Source organism: Copadichromis virginalis, linkage group LG10 (assembly GCF_057382275.1).
Source record: "Copadichromis virginalis isolate Kocher_CV1m ecotype Utaka linkage group LG10, C_Virginalis_male_GT1.1, whole genome shotgun sequence".
Classification (NCBI taxonomy): domain Eukaryota; kingdom Metazoa; phylum Chordata; class Actinopteri; order Cichliformes; family Cichlidae; genus Copadichromis; species Copadichromis virginalis.
The window spans coordinates 11,765,723-11,783,679 of record NC_140627.1 but is presented as its reverse complement, the minus strand read 5'-3'; the positions used below and the strand labels follow the sequence as shown (position 1 = coordinate 11,783,679).

General features: G+C 39.5%; 1 protein-coding gene across 2 annotated transcripts; it reads right to left on the bottom strand.

The window, feature by feature from the left end:
- Nucleotides 1–2,147: 2,147 nt before the first annotated feature.
- cnih2 (cornichon family AMPA receptor auxiliary protein 2) lies at nucleotides 2,148–16,889 on the bottom strand. Of its 2 annotated transcripts, none has more exons than XM_085469819.1 (6): nucleotides 16,254–16,889; nucleotides 13,204–13,272; nucleotides 9,430–9,477; nucleotides 6,020–6,132; nucleotides 5,798–5,941; nucleotides 2,148–5,672 (listed from the first exon to the last, which is right to left on the bottom strand). In XM_085469819.1, exons 1-6 carry the CDS (start codon nucleotides 16,389–16,391, stop codon nucleotides 5,645–5,647), a joined length of 540 nt encoding a protein of 179 aa, XP_085325945.1. In that variant the 5' UTR covers nucleotides 16,392–16,889; the 3' UTR covers nucleotides 2,148–5,644. The 2 variants fall into 2 exon arrangements, with proteins under 2 accessions (XP_085325945.1, XP_085325946.1); XM_085469820.1 differs by having other exon boundaries at nucleotides 15,191–16,321.
- Between the last annotated feature and the right edge of the window lie 1,068 nt (nucleotides 16,890–17,957).

Here is a 17,957-nt window from a genome sequence, read left to right as displayed (position 1 = left end):
TAAAATTAGATATGAGCAGACATGGCTGATTAAAAAGTCTGTTACAAGCGAGTAATACTCTGTTTATAAAGCGGCCTTAAACGTGACCCGGGAACTTTCAGACTCATCTTAAAGCAGTCTCACATAACAGTGAAGAGGGGAAGACAACAGCAGCCAAGTCATGACTTTCTAAGGCCAGTTACTGAAAATGAAGTTAGTAGTTAGTTTGATGAAATTTATTTATATAAGTGAGACAGCAGCTGACAGAGTGAGTCACGCTCGTGTCTCTGTCTGGACAGACGATGCACAGTCCAAATAAAAACATAAGTGTGAACAGGTTTGACACATCCTTGGAAACAAAAAGAGACTGCTAAGACAGCACATCTGCTCCTTCCACAAACTTAGGACTTCAGAAAAAAATGCAAAAACATCATGCTAATTTTGTAATACATCCATGATATGCAGTGACAAATCTGGTTGATTGATTTTCATACATTTCATGGGGGTTTATGTCAGGAAGGGCATCCGGTGTGAAAATCCTCCAAACCAAACATGCGGAGGTACCCGCTGTGGTAACCCCTTGTGTCTAAGGGAGCAGCTGGAAGTAGCTTACGTTTTCATTTGTTGTTTTGAGTTTTCAAACATATAAAAAGGTCTCACTGCATGCGCAGAGTGTTTATGATGAATGTCAAACCAAAATCATTTTGCATTTTACAGGAATCCGAGTGTGCATTCAAAAAAGGGACAGTCAGTAACTACATATTTTTTATTCTTCTCCTTTTTTCTTTAATTTTTCTTAAATTAACCCCCACCCCCCTTAAATTTGGTGTGCACCCCTTCACCATACCTATCGTTTCCTTATGCATGCATGCCTATAGAGCCAGAATAACATGCACCAAGCTTGAATTGTATAATAATGAATGTGCACAATATGTATGTGTGTGTTTGTGCATGCACCTCCGAGCGCGCGCGTGCTTGCCAATCGTGCATGCCAATCCTGACGTTTTCAAGCCCATCAGTTGTTAGCCAGTTTCCATGGTAACGCCTGGCTGAGAGGTGCACAGACGTAGGAGAGAGGGGAAAGGAGTTGAGACAATTATGGTGGTGGAGGGTGCTGAAAAAAGGAAGAGCCCGAGATGATGAGTGTGAAACAGTGTGAATCGTGGGATGAGAGGGAACGAGAAACAGATGCATGTGCTGTGAGTGAGCGGGTTCAGTGTGTGTGTGAATGTTGTATATATGCGCGCGTGTCAGTGTCTGTGTCTTGGTGTAAGCAAGTGTCATAACTGCTTATATGAAAGTGATATGTATGTAGTGGATGTAATAAATATAAATGCACTGGGCAGTGAAGCAGTGCTGCCAGGCATGTGCACCAACTTCTATTGGATTTTTCTGTGTTTTCAGCTTCAGAGTGAGTCAACAGGAATTTCTAATACAGTTTAGTTTCCATGGTGACAGCGGAGAATGATCTGTCCTCTTCAAACAGAGGGGAAAACGCCAACTTGAAGCCTTGTTGTTTCTCTGTTTTCTGTCTGAATCATTATTTAAACAAGTGATAACCTGGCAAACCTTTCAGACTCTACAAATGAGCCCCAGAGCCAGTTTAGACCCACACTCAGTGTTTTAGGTTGTGTGTCTTTTTTCTCTCCCCCCTCTCTCTCTGAGGAATCACAACTTGTGAATTTTAAATGTTATATAGCTACAGTGACATTTTCAGAAGTGATGATGTCTCTCTTTGGAGACGAACTCTGTCAGCTTCATTTTATTATGTAATCTAATAGGCATCCAGAGCTCTATAATTTGAAATGTTAGTATTCTGAAGGTGCAGACGTTAATGAAAGGCTTTAATCCTCTCTCTGCTGCCCTCCAGTAGAAGCTTTTTCCACATCAGTATTGGTATTTAGTTATTCTGGTGCCTTTAGAGAGGTTGGCTGAATGTCTCTGGAACCACTTCTAAATGCAGCTGTTTTTCAACAGCTTCTCAATGAGGCAGTTCGTCTCCTATCCCTCAGTCTAATGCACCACTCAGTGTCCCCATCATCCTTCAGTTTTATTTTTTCTCTTCTAGCACATCTTCGGAAGAAACATCGCATTTCTGTGACAACTCTTCACAGATGGACAAATAAATTCTGACCCTCAACAGGCAGGAAATGATCGACATAGAAATGGACATTTTGGCATCGTTGTTTTATTAGAATACGGCATGGCACGGCTGTACATCATAGTGTAGCCTAATATCTATATATATATAAAGTCATCCACCAAATTTACTGTAGCGTACGTTGATGAGAAATGTATAAAAGACAGATACAAATAATTATACTCAAATACAGTTTTCTAAAAGGCTTTGTTCACAGCAACTACATGACATTCAACCAAGCTGTATGTCTCCTCCCCCCTTTTTTTCCTCCTCGTGTTCCTGTGCTTTAGAAGCGATTGTCCAGACTCTACACGCTCACACTGTAGTTTTGAGGTCTCAGTGTCCTGTGATTACTTTTGACATTATTTGGAACAGCATACACCGTCTTGTCTTCAGACACACTGACAGCCTACTGAAATTGCTTCAGTGCTTGCGATTCAGATCACACAGGCAGTTTGATTTGCTCTGCGTGCCTTGATTTCAGACTTAGATAAGGCTTTGTTTATATTTATGTATGTGTATGTCCTGAACATCTACAGTGCAGCTACATTAACGACACGGGTTATTAATGGTTATAAAACATGTTTTTTTCTCCTTTAAGACTAATATATGATATATTTTTTGAAGAAATTAGGCTTCCTGTAATGTAGAGCATACTGTATGTCAGTCAATGAAGGTGATTTTAGAACTGTAAGTACGTTCTGGACACTTCATGGATTTATATTAATTATTATTAATTTCTGCTTTTCTTCCACAACCTTCCTCCCCTCATCCCAAAAAGTCACGGCAGATGGCCGCCCCTCCCTACACCTGGTTCTGCTGGAGGTTTCTTCCTGTTAAAAGGGAGTTTTTCCTTTTCACCGTCACCAAAGCGCTTGCTCACTGAGGGTCATATGATTGCTGGGATTTTCACTGTTTTCTTTTTACTATTGAAGGGTCTTTACCTTCCACCTATAAAGCACCTTGAGGCCACTGTTGTTGTGATTTTGAGCTATATAAATAAAACTGAATTGAATTGAATATTAGGAATTAAAGTCATCCTTTCCAAATTGCCAACACATTTTGTGAAAATTAACAAACCACAATTCAGCTGATGTGAGTATTCCAGTTGTAGCAAAGGCTTGGTACATTTCGTTCCCCCCAGTGTTTCAGCTTGACAAATGTGCATGGGGCTAATGTTTTATGAATCTGATAAACACAGTGCTGTTGCCGGAAAAAGTGCTGATGCAAAAATGTTTCTTTCTATAAGAAATATTGCATTTATTCCTGTTTTGAGGGACATTTGCTAAAACTACAGTGAAAAATATAGGCTTGTGGCTAAGTAATATAGGCAGGGCAAGAAAGCGTGAAATGCTGATGTACACAAACATTTGTATTGAATTTGCTGAGCTTAGCAAAACAGCCTCAAGCACTGGTATACAGTGCAGTGTGGGCGTTTTCTAAGGAAAACATAGTTTTCATTAGAAATAAATTTCATATATTGCTAACACACACTGGAAAATTATACTGTTACTTTTATCACTGATCGAATGATCAGGGAGTTTTTACTTCCCACTGTTGCCAAGTGCTTGCTCATAGGGGGTCGTTTGATTGTTGGGGTTTTGTTTCTATTATTGTAGGGTCTTTACTTTGTAATATAAATGTGACTTCTTGTGATTTTGTGCTATCAAAATAAAATGTAATTAAATTTATTTAAACAGATCTACTATTTAATTATTGGATAAATGTCATGACAGTTTGTCAATTTTTGCTGTGAATCCTTCTACGTAACAAGAACTTCAGTAGGCTGCAGCAGCTGAGACCATTATTTTAAGTGGGCATTCCTTGACAGTAAGACATGGTTAGTCAGGGCTGGGGGCAAGGTAACTGATTACAGCCAGCCATGTCTAGCAGCTGAGAAATGCCCACCCGTGTTCTCCGGAGACTCCTTACCTCATTTTTTCCTATCTGAGCTGTTTGTCTATCAAACACCACCATTTAGTACACCTGGAGTTGGTGTATGGCAAATATCACAGCTTGTTCTCAGGCCCCCAGAGTTTCTGTTTTCCTACTGATATCACACATCTGAACCATCACTTATCTGCAAACAGATCCATCTAATGAACACATGGCGGCAAAGGCCAGCCGAGGAAAGGCTTTACTGTTTATAAATCTTGGTCATCAGCAAGATTGTGTGTCTCTTACGTCTGTTGCCTTTGCAGCTGTATGTTTGTCGATGTATTGCGATGCTGTCGTTGCACTCCTTAAACAGCTGAAACACTGTCATAGAGTCGTTATTGTCTCATCTGCCACTTTTGTCCCACTCACTGTTACAAACACTGAATAACACTGGATCGATATGTCTCATGACTCAATTTACATTGCTAGATTACTGTTATTAATTGCTTTTTTGTACATGAGATGACTATGCTATGCTATTCTACCTCGAATCAGAGAAGAGTTGCTGTGCTAAGATGGCTATAGTATAAATGCAGATGAATAAGAGTAAACATCACTGGAAAGAGGAATAAGGTGCTTCCTGCACACTAAAAAACACAACAAAACTAAAGTTTTTTTTCTTTTTTCTTTTTTTTGAGGAAAAACAATATTGTGCCAAAGAAAGTAGAATTAAAGATAAGGTTTGAGAGCACAAAATACTGCAACTACTTTCTAGTCTCATCATTTTTCTTTTGACCTTGATTTTATATTTGGCACAATGATTTTCAGCGGTAACATTTTGGCATGTTTGAGCTGAACGCTCTTTGGAAAGCATGAACCTAGCATATAGCGTAAAATATGCCCTCTGGACACACCTATTTTGAATGCACATCACAAGCATTGACCCTTAAAGTCAAACTTATTTAAGTCAACCCTGGATAATTCCTTGCTTTTTTCTCATTTCATTTTATTTTCTTTTTACCAATGTCTGATTTGACTTTGCATTTGGCAGAGACTGGCATCAGGCAAATCTTTATCCTCTGTCCTGGTTAAAGGTGTCTGTGCAGACTCCAGCTCATGCCAGGTTCGTTAAACCTCTTACACTGCTAACCCATTTCCTGCAACACGATCAGAGTAACGGTTTGATGTCAGAGTTTCCATATGCAAAACAATCCTGCTTTTAGTACATTGTCAAAGTCAAAGAATACAGACATAATTTTTCATTTTCCAGTCCCCAAGTGTTTGGAGATTCACAGTGAGTTGAGCGACTGGATTATTAAGAGCAGCGTGGGGAAAATCCAGCCCTTCAGAAATATTGTTAAATTGTATAATGGGTCAAAGGCAACACAAACACCTGCGTTTCAGTCCTTCAAGATTTCATCCGGTTGTCCGACGGCAGTATCGGGTGTACAATGATACAATCGAAAAGAGGCTTTTTCGAAAAAATTCACATTCACTCAAATTGTTCTTCGTGCTTAGTCCAAGGTTAGACTTCCAAAGCCCAAAGCCAGAAAGGTCAGAATACATGGAGAAAGTAAAGGTTTGTGTCTCCGTTTGTTCTCCAATTTTTCTTTTACAGTTATTTTATTTCTTCATCTCTCCTGTTTGTTAGAAGCTCACCAAGGCGTAGACCATACTACAAGAAATAGTGTAGGATGATAAATTAAAATTAATTTTACAAATTTATGAATCGTAACACACGTCTAAGGATTCCTTGAAGTGTCATTATGAAATGAGAAACATTGTAAATCTCCCACTTACCTGTAGAGATAATAGAAAAATGAGAGAAGATAAAAGCCCAGCTTACACCAGGACTCTTTCTGACAGTAGTTGAGAATGTCGGCGTTCATCACGCTGACAGGATCATACATGACCTCTGAGCCATCAGCGGGCCGATGAAAAAACCTGAAAAAAGCAGGAGGTTTGGCTCACTCACCCATCAGACCAACACAAACTAGTTACACATCTGCTGTGGGACCATACCTCCACAGATGGTAGAAGAGCAGCGGGATATTTAGGCCAAGTGTGACCCACTCTCCAGCACACATGAACATCAGGCAGAAGAGACCGTGGATGGAGTACTCTGGTACCACCAACTAATAAGAAATATAAGAAGGACGGAAACTGAAATGATTAAGTGATAACACTCCAACAACTCTTTAGAAAACACTGATGTGATAGAATTACAGTGTACAAGACCACACTGCAGGGCAAACACTTTCACACGGAAGGTGTTGCTGTTAGTCAGGGCTAGCTGCTGTTACGGGTGCAAATATATGTTCACTTGCATGTGGACTCTTTTTTGCTGACCTTTTTTTCTTGTGATGTAAAGTCTAGCGTTTGGTTGTTAAAATACTATTTGGGAAAATCTGAGATGGGGTTAAGACTCAAGATGGCAACAGGATAGCAACAAAGATGATAAAACTACATTTACTGTGAAAGGACAAAAACTTTTGGGGGGCAACTTGAGGGCAGCAGAAACAAGCTCTGAACACTTACTTATCAACATTTTAGTGTTTCATGCTGGGCAGGGAGTGTGTTACCACTTTTCAGAACTTTTCTCTGAAAATAGCTGCCTGTAGCAGCCAAAAGCAGTGCAATGAGAGCACTGAGAATGAACCGACGCTGTAATGTCTAGGCTAAATGAGGCCAGCTTGCAAGCACCAGAAAGTTCCTTAAGTGGCCACTTGAAAGTTGTTCTACAAGTCAGTGAGTAACCATATAATCCTACGTTAAAGAGCTTTCTTGTTCCAAAAAAGAGTTTTGGTTGCTATAACTAATATACCCCTACAAAATGACTACAGGAGGTGAATTTTTCTTTATTTGGCTTTTCACCTTAAATCTTTTAAGCTTTCACCTGCGCTAATTCAGATGTCAGACTCGGGCTTCAGTGTGCGGGAACATTTTAATAGAACTGTTTTACAGATAATGCTGTGGCTTTGTACTTCAGTTTTGGTGAGTGAAATTCTAGTATTTCATATTTGTTAGAAGGTTTGTGTATCTGTGTTTCTCATTTTAACTCATACAGTCTGTGGATGTGCCTTGCTAACCGTGCTAACAAGCTAGCATGGTTAGCCCCACCAGTAACCCCTAGTAGGCTTCTTGGTAGTGATGTGCGATACCACTGATTTCCTTTCCGATCCGATACAAAGTAATATTCAGGGTGGTATCGACGATACTGATCCGATACCGATACTTTGTACAAAAACTTATTTTATTTATTGTAGCTCAAATTATAGCGTCATAATGATTACAGGACATCAGAGTACTTGTTTCCAACAATGCTTAGTTTTAATATTACTCTTATTTCTCTTTCTGGGTCGCAAAAAAACTTTTAACATATTTTCAGGTGAGAATGTAGCTGTGTAAACTTCAAATATCTGAGCCCATCGACACATTGTTTTCAAACCCCTGCGGTCTTTCGCTACTCGGGTTAAACATGATATATAAGTCACTTAGATAACTTAAAAATGTTATTGTTTGGCTTTTTCAGTGTTTTATTTGTTTGTGAGTAAATCAGTTTGGCTGAGATTAAAGTTATTAGATTAGATTAAATAAAATGTAACTTTATTAATCCCTCAGGAGGGTTCCTCGGGGTTTTCACACAGCTGAATAAACGTCAAACAGAAAACTGATTAAACAGAAGTGTGAGACGGTCGAGAGTTTACGCCAGTGCCCGGTTATATTTTAGATAGCAAGGAGCAGACGGCAGTTTCACTCCACCGAGGGAGCTCGTGCCGTACTACCTGGCTTTCTTTAGACCGCGAAGGCCGGGCCCTCAGGTGGAAGCAGCCTCTGAATTTGGACACCCCCGCTGTTTCCGGACATTTAACGTATTTTATCCGATAAATAAACACTGTAAAATGTATTTATCCCCCCAATAGCCTTTGTCTCCCTAGTGTGGCCACAACACCTCACGTTTTTGCCACATGTATCGCAAACCACGTCTCAGACAGCCTATTTCGCAAATGACTATGAAAGGCGGAAGAGGAAGTTGTTCCTTTGAGTGTAGACAATCCGAATGTTATAGTTTCTTTCCACTGTGTTCCTGTTAATGATAAACTACAAATTTACCCTAAATTACTAAAATATCGATATTTTAATGTGAGAATCGATTCTAGAACATAAATGACTGGTATCGGAGGAATTGATATTTCAGGATCGATCCGCACATCACTACTTCTTGGTTGTGGGGTGACCTGCCTGCAGCATTCAGGGTAGTTTTGCCAGTGTCTTCTTTTAGTGTTTTACTGCTAAAGACCTGTTTCTTGCAAATTTTATTATAACATTTTTATCTTTAAGATTCTTAGCTTAACACCAAGTTTTGTTTTAACTTTTAATTATGTTCATTTCAATTTATTCTTTACACATTATCGCTTTTATAAAGTCTTGCATGGTCTATTTTAAGTGATTAATAGTTTAATTTTTATAAAAATCTATTGTTTGTTTATTCTGTTTTTGGGAAGTACTTTGTAGTGCTATACAAATGAACCTTATTTGATGTGAACTTAATGTAATAAGAACTATCACATCACATACACGTAGCAATTTGATCTTGATGCTAGTTCAAAAATATGGCTGCAAAATAACAACTTACATTTCTTTGACTGACATCATAACCCTTAGCTGGCTCCATCAATCATTACAATCTGTTTCAATATTATTTGAATATTTTTAGTGGAACCAATTTCAGCAGTGATTGGTTGGAGCAAATATCACTAATACATATGTAGTCTAATTACCACGCTAGATTAAACCTGTGTAGCAGTTAAGGGTAATTGAAATTATATTTCCACTGCAGCAATAAGAGTTCCTTTTCAATAACATGGTGGTATTGTAATTATGCATCAGTGGCATTTTATTTTCTTGCACTGAGCAGCTATATAAAGAAAAACGTAAAAAAAACCCCGAGAAAATGGTAACAATTTGAACCCAGGGCAAACCTTCTCAGAAAATGCTCTTTACTACATTAGCATATAGACCCTAATACTACAATTAGTAGTAGTAGTAGTATTAAATTAAACTCTTGTAATTTTATATATTTTTATTTATTTATCCATTAACTTTGAATCAAAAAAACCCAATGGCACTGGCCATCTTCAAGCACAAGCATGTTTAAAATGGCCTCCACAGTGTGTGATCTTTCACGGACACAAAGTTCTTTTTCTGAAAGCCTTGAAATAAAAAGCTGACAACATCTGGGCTGTATCAGTGCTCTCCATCACTGTGTGCCTGTAAAGAGGTAATGGCGTGTTGTGGGGACGGGCTACATGTGAAATGAATCAGTGTGTGTCATGGTCCTCACAATGAAAAAAGACAAACGGTCATGGCTCTGTGAAGCCCCTCTGCTTTAGTCATCCACCACCAGCAGATGAAAAACAGCTATTACTCACCCTGCGAAGCAGGTTGCAGATCCTTTCAATGTTGAGAATCCTTTCTCTCTGTGGAGAGGATATAAAGAAAGTCCGGTCAACAATATTACTGTCAATGCCTAACAGAAATAGCTGTCTCATAGCAGAAACAATAGACGATCATAGACTGGAGTGAATATTTATTATTATTATTTTGGAGGATTTTTTAAACTGGACAGATATTAAATATAGTGATAAAATCTAAAAACTGGACCTGATGGCTAGTTTTATGTTAGCATTCCTGCTTAAATATCAGTATTATGGGTATAGTGATACTGTAATATGCAGCTGTATATTACATTAGATCACCAGGCCAACAATAGTACCATGGAAAAATACACTTACCAACTGATAGTAATTAATTAACTACCTTCTTTTTTAAAAAACTAAAACTCCCGAGTTTGTTTTCATCATACGTCTAAAATACATATTTTTACACTTTGGTGCAGTTTTATCATCGATCTGTTTTTTAAATTTTTATTTAAGTTAGTTTCCAGAGTGAGTTTGCTCATTTCACTTTAGTTTCTATTGTTTAATAATTTTAAGTTTAATACAGTTTTTCGGTTCTTTTTTTTAGCCGCAGCTTTTTGTTGTTATACATGTGGTGTCTGTCAGAAGTTCAACACAATACGATACAAAACAGTATTACAATATTAAAATACACAGACCCACACACACAGTTGCGTAGACATCCCTGTTCTAATAAACACACACACGCAAGTACTTCTTCATTCTGGTATTGTTGGTTAATTTGACCAAAATGATACATTCATATGGATTTTTTTAGTGTATTTTAGTTTTATTTATTTATTTATTTTTGTTTTTTAGGCCAGTCTTTTATTTTTATTTATAATAACCTTGGTTTGGTGCAGACAGGACTTTTCATTTGGCTGTGGACTATAAGGCCATAACCATGATCTGGGCACATACAACAGGTACAACTTTTGCATGAAATATGAGTTAAATATAGGTTTTATTAATGACACTAGTGACAGTCCTGATCTAGAGCCTTAATGAATGTCATTAATCATACCTGTGCCCACCTATGGCAGAAATCAGACTTGTTATTTTTTATGAAATTTGAGAAACACAAACTGTATATTATACTTGAATAAATTCATTTTCAGTTAATAATAATACCGTAATAAAATACTTACAATGGTGTTGATTTGTTTTTCATTTATGTGGCTGAAACCTATTTGAGAAGCAAATCTCATATTGCAGGGAAAAAACCCTGTGCGCACATCTCCCACCTTATCTTGTAAAGCTATCAGCTCGGAGTCTCTGAGCCATTATAGAAAGCTCAATTATCAGTTTTAAAATTAAAGCCATCCGTCTTTGAGTACATGAGCCTGACATCAGATATTCGGCTCATGCAGATGTTTTCTTTGGTTGTCCATTGATTAGTCAGCAAGGCAAATTAGATGTTTTGCTCTACTTCATTTGCCCCGTTTATCCGTTTCCATCAACAGAAAGTTATTGCTTTATTGTGTAACCATAATGTCTATAGTCAGATAATTATCACAGGGCTGTTAATTTGCTTGGCTTCATTTATTTTGTTAAATATAATACATCAAGTGGATAAGCATGTCTAGTCATTCTGACATATTGAGGCATCTATCTTGGCTACCAACCGGTGATATCGGCTTAGTGTAGCTGGAGCAACATCCAGCTTTTATGAGTCTGTGGACATAAATTAAAACTGGTGACCTGAAAGGGAAAAGTGGATTTTGCCCTGAATTAGACACAGGCACTCTACCTTCACTGTTGTTAGTATGCTCAGTGTAATTTCCTGCCTTCTTTCTTTCTTTCGTTCTTTCTTTCTAGTCCTTCCTCCACAGTGCTGTTATTTAAGGAGCGAAAGTGCCAGCCTAGCTTCTGTGCATCATATGGTTTATTGTTGTCGGTGTAAATCATTGCGCTGCTCAGATTTTACAGCTCGTAGCCTCCCCGAGGTGGCCCTATTTGTGTCAGGTCATCCAATTTGCTCTGAATATTTAATAGTTCCAATAAAGAAACATGACTGAGGATGTTAATCAAAGGCAGCGGAGACATTTCACAATATACACAATATACAGAAGAGATAAAGGAGCAACAATTACAGGGCAAAGAGTGCTGTAGTTAGATTGGTAATCTAATTAAGCCGTTATTATCAGAGACGCAAATGAGTGATCTCCCTGACAATCTGCCTCATAACTTTTCTAGAGCTAATGGCATAAAAGGAGGCCTGAAAAGGAATAAATTTTACCACTATGATGTGTTTAATTTTGTTGTTTTAACGGGGGAAGTAGCCATAGAAGGGCTCTTTATGGATGGGGTGGTTCTCCCTCTGAGTGTTACTGTGATTAAAGGCTTTACGCAGAAACCTGATTCAAAAACAGATGTCTAGCTTCTTCCGCTCTGTCTTTCTATCATTTCTTTCTCTCTCTTCCCGACAAATATTGACTGCTTTTGTCCTTTTTTGTACACAACCGCACTCTAGTGAACATGTGTTGCTCTCAGCTAACCACAAATATAATTGCTGTTTATCTTCCATGGCTGTTGCCTTCGCTTGTCTTCTGTTTGTGCAGCTTATTGATTTTGGGGAGAGACCGGCAGTGTCGCGTCCTGCCAGATCCAGTTATTTCTGAACACATTTGAAACGGTGACATCAGACAGCGTGTTTAGGTTGTCACCAGTCCTACAGAGTGGCCTCAATACTTATCTCACTGCTGTGAAACCAGAAAAGTTCTAATGGGGATTGTTTGTCAGACAGCTCTCCATCGTTGTCCCGAGGAAAGTAAAAGATCCACTGTGGCTTTTGTGCTCCATTGTATTTGACTGCATTATAATTTACAGGTGTTGCAGTTATTGTGTCCACCCCCTTGTAGCTGGCATTCCTTCACACTCCTACAGTCTGCTTTCACAGTTTCCTCTCCCACTCCTCATCACTCTCACTTTGCAGTTCAGATGCAGGTTCACATGATTGCTAGAACATTAGCTATCCTGTGAAAACGATAATCACAGCTGCTGTTAACTTGCTAAGCGAATAATAGCTCGAACTACTGACTCATGATAATGTTATTTCATCTTCAGAAGAAAACTTATACATACTGTAAGCAAACAGCTCTGCAACATGAGAGGATAAATAGTTGCGCTAACTTTCAATCAGCAATTATTTATCTGTCACTTTGGATCGAGTGAATGCGTTTGTTCTCGTTACGGTAAGGTGAAAACTCCAAATTGCACTCCTATTGTGGCGACACTACAGTATCTCATTGTCTAAAAAGCAACTTCATTTGCATGAATCTCTGTAACTGATTAAGCCAACGAGCCGTGGTCTTTGTAGGAGGCTGATTGCTTTAATCTGCATACAAATGAGCATTCAGGGAAACACTGCCTGGGTGTTACTGTAGCAATCACCTGGAAGCTTGGATTAGTGTTTTCAAAGTAGGGCAAATATTTGATTTAGAAATATTAATGAATAAGGCTAAATGTAGCCGAATTAAATATATGAAAGCTTTCGCTCCAAAAACCCCAAACTCTCATTTACATAACATGATGATTTCATTTTTTTTGGTGATTGCAGGCTTGGAAAAAAGCGTTTGCTGTGTTTATTTATGAAATGAACGTGAAACTTTGTGATCCCTGACTCATATATTTTGGGGGGCAAAACCTTAAATGTATAGTCTCCTTGAAAGTACAAAGAAGGGATTTCTCTGTGTGCACATGAAGGTTTGATCATTCTTGCAAGAAGTGAAACAGCAGGGTTCTTACCGCTCTGGTGGGATTGCTCTGATCGATGGGGTTTTTGAAGTCTGTGCGAAGCTCATCAAACGCAATGATCTGAAAAAAATAATAAAATAAAATAATAATATTGGACACGTGAGCTTGTTTTTGTTTCACCACCACTACGCTGCAACTGTAATGCAAATGTAGCTGTTGTCTTCTCGCCACTCGTAAATTTGGTTCGGCTGAGTCGGCTGAACACTGTTGCGATCCCTACATCCACAGCTGCAGCTGCTTTCAGATCACTTTGAGTACATATGGTGAGTTAGTGGCATATGTAAATGCAGACATTTGCTATTGCCCTTTATGCTGTTAGGAAGGTCATGTTATGTTGACATCATGTGTGATTATGTAGTAGTGCTTGTGCTAAAGGATTTTTGATTGAAATTTGTCCCTGAATAAGAACAGCTTGGATGGTTAATTCACCCCATACAGCTTTGCATTATCCAATTCCTGTAAAAAAAAAAACTATGAAAAGCTGCAGGAGTAGATAAATGCATTGCACTAAGAAATTACATAAGGGTTGATTCTTACGTTGAGACCAGTAATTAAGTTCACATTGGAAGATTAATATTAAGACACAAATGCCAGGAGTCGTCCAAGAAGTGCTTGAGAAATTTAAAATGCAAGAAGCTCTTTGACTGAGCATTTTTTAGCTGGGTTGATATTTAAGAGCATTGCGGTACATTTCTGGTACATACACTGTCTTGAGTGTCTCTCTGCGTATTGAAATATAATATACTGAGGGCACTTGTTCAGATACACCAATACACTCTAACTGCCTCCAGTGAGGCGAGTATAAGTGACAATTATTCTCACTAGCTCCCTGATTAATAGCTCTATAAAAACACGAATAATTCGGAGTGTAAAGGCCACCTGCTGTGCTTATCATCGGCTCAGGTTTTAAAGAGCTAAGCTTCCCTTTGACGGCTCATTGAAAAGCCATAACAAGCAGACATCATTTGCAGAAAAGTGAACATCAGCAGTGACTGATGGCACGAAGGGGAGAGCACCTTCCACATACTGTACGAGCCTATATGGCTCGCCCTCGTCTTCGTTCACAATTAGCTCTGTTGTAAACAGATGCAGTTTCCATGGCGACATGATGAGCCCCTCAGTGGGCACCATGGTTACTATACCAGTGAACCGAGGTTCTGATTGGTCGACGGCCACATACAGTTGGGGTGCTGTGCCCGTGGGTGGAAGCAGACTGGGGGAAGGGGTGAACAAAATCATAGGTTGATAAGCGTTTCGGTCACATGCTCGAGAGCCGAGCCAGACGCAGGCTTCTCGCTGTCTCTTTCACACACAGACACACTCACTGAGTCATATGTAGTCTCACCCACTTAGTCAATTGGTACGTTAGTCATTTCAAGTCCTATATTCATAATGATGCGTTTTTGTGCTTCGCCGTGTTCCTGCCTCCACGGAGGGAATGTTAAAGGTGAGAGATCAAAGCTGCGGTGTTTGTTGAGTCTGTGTAACAGGCAAACCGAGTGCACTGGTCTCCAGCGATAGCTGTGCAAATTCCACTGAAAATGCCTGCGGGCAGACAGATTCACAACAGTCTGGTGGTGAGATTTATGATCACTGTGTTTTGCTGACTGTCTGTACTCATTATCTGGAGTTTGCTGAAGCCCGAACGCCTTACGTGGAAATGTTTATCATCAGTTCTCTGGGATCATAAGTTGCTTTTATGTGGAGGGATGAAGCCAGCAGGAATCTGTGCTTTTTGTCAAAGTGTCATCGGGTGGCTCTTAGGAGATCATTTGAAGTGTCTGATAAGTACAATTACACCTTTAATGCATATCATTATCTCTAGAGGGGCTGAAGTGTGTATGTTATGTTGCCAGCAGCTCTGTACACCTGTGTGTAGGCGGCCGCGCTAGTCTGCCTGTGTGGGATGCTACAGTGAGGATGCTGCAGGCCCTACGTGTGTCAGTCTTAGTTCTGGTGTGTTCACCGTGCCACTCACCTGCCATATGACAAAGAAGATGAGAGCTGCACACAGTACCAAGGTGAGCATGTAGCAGAAGGCCGCAAAGGTGAACGCCATGGCTGCACCAGCCAGCCTGACAAGGACACGGGTGAAGGGAGAGAAAGGAAACTGGTTCCCTGCTCTCTGCCTCTCTCTGGCTACTGGTCACTCCCCCTCCTCCTTTTACTGTGGTAGAGGCTATTGTTGGTTTCCCCCTTTGATGCAAGCTGAGTCTATATTGTCCAGGTGGGTAAAGCACTCAGTTTTAGAAACAATCAATAATCAGCTGACGTCGCAGCTCCACTGCTTACTTGCTTTCTGTCTTTGTCTCTTCTTGTAAATCTGACAGCAGGACAGCTCCTTCCTTGCTTTGATCTAGGAAGCACTTGTGTGTCTGTTCACAGCCACAGTAGTCTGCCGCTGGCCCAGTGCTCCTCTTTTCAGTCTCTGACAGGGAAAATGTCTGTCTCCTCCTTGTCCTTCCTGCAGTTTCTCTTTAGAGAAAGCCTACACATCATGGTTTTTTTTTCTTTTTTGTTTTTACTGACGAACCACCAAGAGTCTGAATGACACGCCGACAACAGAAGCACAGGTTACTAGTCGATACTAAGAGCAGTAAAAACAGCGAGAATTATTGTCCCAGTCAGTTATGGCTTTTTGTAGTTTTTGTAGTTTGTTGTATGGCTTTCTGTTCATCTGTTGCTCCGGGATCCAGAACAATTAATGACGCATATATTTCCATATCATAGTTAACAGGTTTACATCTGTGAGTTATTATTTACAGAGTCTTTACTTATAATGATGGCTAAACTGCTGAGTAATTATTTACATCCTAGCTGAGATTCAAGGTATTGCTTTGCATGTTACACAGTTATATTCTGACAAAGCAAATCACAACTTGCCACTGCTGATTTCACAAAGTGAGAAGGGTGAATCACTGAGGCAGCAGATATTCTAATTGAATCGAAAGATTAGTTAGCACTTCAAGAGGGCTTAGAGATGCGACATCACGATACATTATTGATAGTTTCAGTTAGCATGGATCGACATCTTGACTGACCTTAATATCGAGTAGCGAATACCTGTGCCTGGTAGGAGACGTGTCTGCATCTGAACAGTCCACTCTTTCCTCTTCTCTGTCAATTTGGGTCGACACCATGTCAGAACTGTCTGCTCTGCATGTTTGTCTCAAGCGCATCCCTCAGTTATCTCCAAAAAACAAAAAGAAAGACGTGAAGCCTTGTCTCTGCTGATGTGCAGGTTAAATAGTTAAATTCTAGCAGGGAAATATTTACACAGAAGCCTGCAGAGTGTCTACATGTTGAAACCCATTCGTGCTGATTTAAAAGAAAAATAAAGCGCTTCTGTTCTTAAGTAAAAAAAAAATCTCCACAGCCCTCAGGAGTCATAAGTTAGTCCACCTTACTATCATCTCTCCTGCTCCTCGTGTACCCTGCTTTCTTTTTCCTTTCTTTCTTTCTTTCTTTCTTTCTTCTTTAACTCCCCCTTCTTTTCATCCCTTTCAAAGATTTTGAAAACAGACCTGAATGTTCTTCCTGAGTCTACTGTCTCTGGCTGTCTCTTCCTCTATTTCTTAGACTGCGAGAGAAATATTTCCATCACGGTTGATGTTATAACGGTCAACCAATAGCATCGCTCTGTCTCCCTCCCGCTCTTGTTTGCTCTCCCCTCTGCCTTTCTCTCTTCCTCTCTGTCTGTCAGACTCCCCCTCTCTTGCATTTATACATTTCCATAATCCCTTGTTCCCGTGAGACTGATGAGGGGGCAGGGAAGGCTGCAAATGTCTGGTGTGCCCCCCCCCCCCCCCCCCCCCTTCCTTATTAGCCCCTTTCGCCCACGCTTTCAGTCATCTGTCATGCCATAAAATATAGCTCTGTCTGTTACAGGGTGTTGTTCTCAGTCATTTGTCATTTCCTTCAATTCTCTCAGTGCATTCATTAAATACCTCAATCTCACTTTTTGATTATTCTCTCACTCTATTAATGAACAGAATCCACTAGTGCCACCTAATGTAAGTGTTGATACTCGTATTATTTGTGTGGCCAATGTAGGCTTATTCAGAAAAGTAATTCCTCTGTTAGAGGGATCTATGCCATGGCCCAACCTTTTTTAGCTGCCCCACATTAACAGTGTTGGTATTTATCTTTTATGTTTCTGTGATGGTTACTCCTCCAGTCAGCGTAGGCTCTTTCATCAATATGATATTTTTAATGCTTGTATATAACTATTCTATCCATGAATGTTCAAATTCACTATTTTATTAAAGAACAATTTAATAAAAAACTAGAAAGGCACATTATTTTTGATTAAGAGGCCAAATTAAAGATCATACCTGCTATCCATGATTAGTATCGGACTTATCCGAGGTGTCCTTTTTTTTTTTTTTCTTTTTTTTTTTTTTTTCCTAAATGACATCAGAAACAGCAGTATGCGACATTACGTGATGGCAGAGCTTCAGTTCATCCTTTGTCTTTTTTTTTTTTTTTTTTGTTAATAAATAGGACAGGGGGAATGAATGAGAGAAAGAGGGGGAGAGAAAGAAAGAAAACCAAAGGGGAGAAGAGACGGTGAGAAGGGGGGGGAAGAGAGAGAAAAAAAAAAAGAACTCCTGGGTCACCTGTATGGAGAAAAAAAACAAACAAACAAAAAAAACAAACAGAGGAGACAGCAAACAACAAAGAGCAACATAATAATAGAGAAAACAAAGCACCATCACAATAAACTAGCTAGTCATAGATATCAA